The sequence below is a fragment of the Fusarium odoratissimum genome, assembly GCF_000260195.1.
Source record: "Fusarium odoratissimum NRRL 54006 unplaced genomic scaffold supercont1.397, whole genome shotgun sequence".
Lineage (NCBI taxonomy): Eukaryota > Fungi > Ascomycota > Sordariomycetes > Hypocreales > Nectriaceae > Fusarium > Fusarium odoratissimum.
Window position 1 is genome coordinate 1 of NW_022159083.1, and position 1,123 is coordinate 1,123.

Sequence of the window (1,123 nt, forward strand, 5' to 3'; positions counted from 1 at the left end):
CACAAAGACATGCATGATTTTCCGCCCAATATTCCTCTCCATAGTTGACAAGAATCCAACTGTTGCGCTTGATTTGACGAGTTGCTCGTAGCATCACACGCCACCTTCCTGAGATGTTCCACGATTCAAATTTGCAATTGGACTCGCAAGAATGGTTGACTTTGCGCACCCAGTTCCCCATGTAGCGGGGATATACCTGACACCATGTGACTTCCTTGCCGCCCGGCGAAAGGTCATCGCGGGACAGGTCGGCTGCCCAGCCATCGGTATAATAGTCAATAGGCGCTAGTTCACCCACCAACTCGCCCAAAAACTCGCCACGCTTGTAGTCAGTTGTTGCCCAAGCTCCCTCGCCCATGTTTAATGTATCCACAATAGATGGTATCTCCTGGCGGACTTGTTTATGTATGCAATTGCACACCGATCTTGTGCAAAAGGCACACTGGCGGAGGTGTCCGGGAATCCAGGTCGGATCTTGACCGACAAGGAATCCAGGAGGCCCCTTCCAGTTTGGATACTTGTCCGGCGTCCAAACATTAGTCGATATCGAGGTCGTGACTTGAAAATCAGAGCCTCTAAACCATGACTTGTTGGGGAACGGTTGCGCAGGTGACATGTTGCATGTTCTCTTCGCTATGTGTCGGCTGCTGGAACTGATTTTTGAAGGGTCGATGAGGTCCATATAACAGTATTTCAGCCTGCCGGACGACTTTTCAAAAAACTGCGGCATACCAGACACCTCCTTGCCCCCTAGCGGCCCGCGTAGGAATCGACCACCGAAATAACGAACCTTTGCGGGCTGCGACTCTCTCATCTGGCGGACAAGAGCAAGCAGCTCTGGTGGAAAACTTGCTTTCAGCCTCTCGTTTTTAAGGCGCTGCAGTATGTATCTGCGCTTATCACGAGTAGCTTCGCCATTTGAGATCTTTCTTATTGGTCAGCAGCAAGCGGTTTATGAGCGGGAGATTGAAGTCATCCGTACCAGGGCTTGCATGGATCCACTATGCTGCGTCAAAACATGTCTATTCAAGTTTATTTTCCAATGGCCACAAATACCACATTGGCGTCCGTTCAGCTTATAGTTTTCATCAATCTCTTTGAACCTGGCATTATTTGTGGCTGG

The 1,123-nt window shown here is 49.8% G+C and overlaps 1 protein-coding gene across 1 annotated transcript; it reads right to left on the minus strand.

Annotated features, from left to right (window-relative positions):
- Positions 1-232: 232 nt before the first annotated feature.
- FOIG_16966 (uncharacterized protein) lies at positions 233-916 on the minus strand. Its single transcript, XM_031218447.1, has one exon. The coding sequence runs from the start codon at positions 535-537 to the stop codon at positions 361-363; it is 177 nt and encodes a 58-aa protein (XP_031051839.1). The 5' UTR covers positions 538-916; the 3' UTR covers positions 233-360.
- Between the last annotated feature and the right edge of the window lie 207 nt (positions 917-1,123).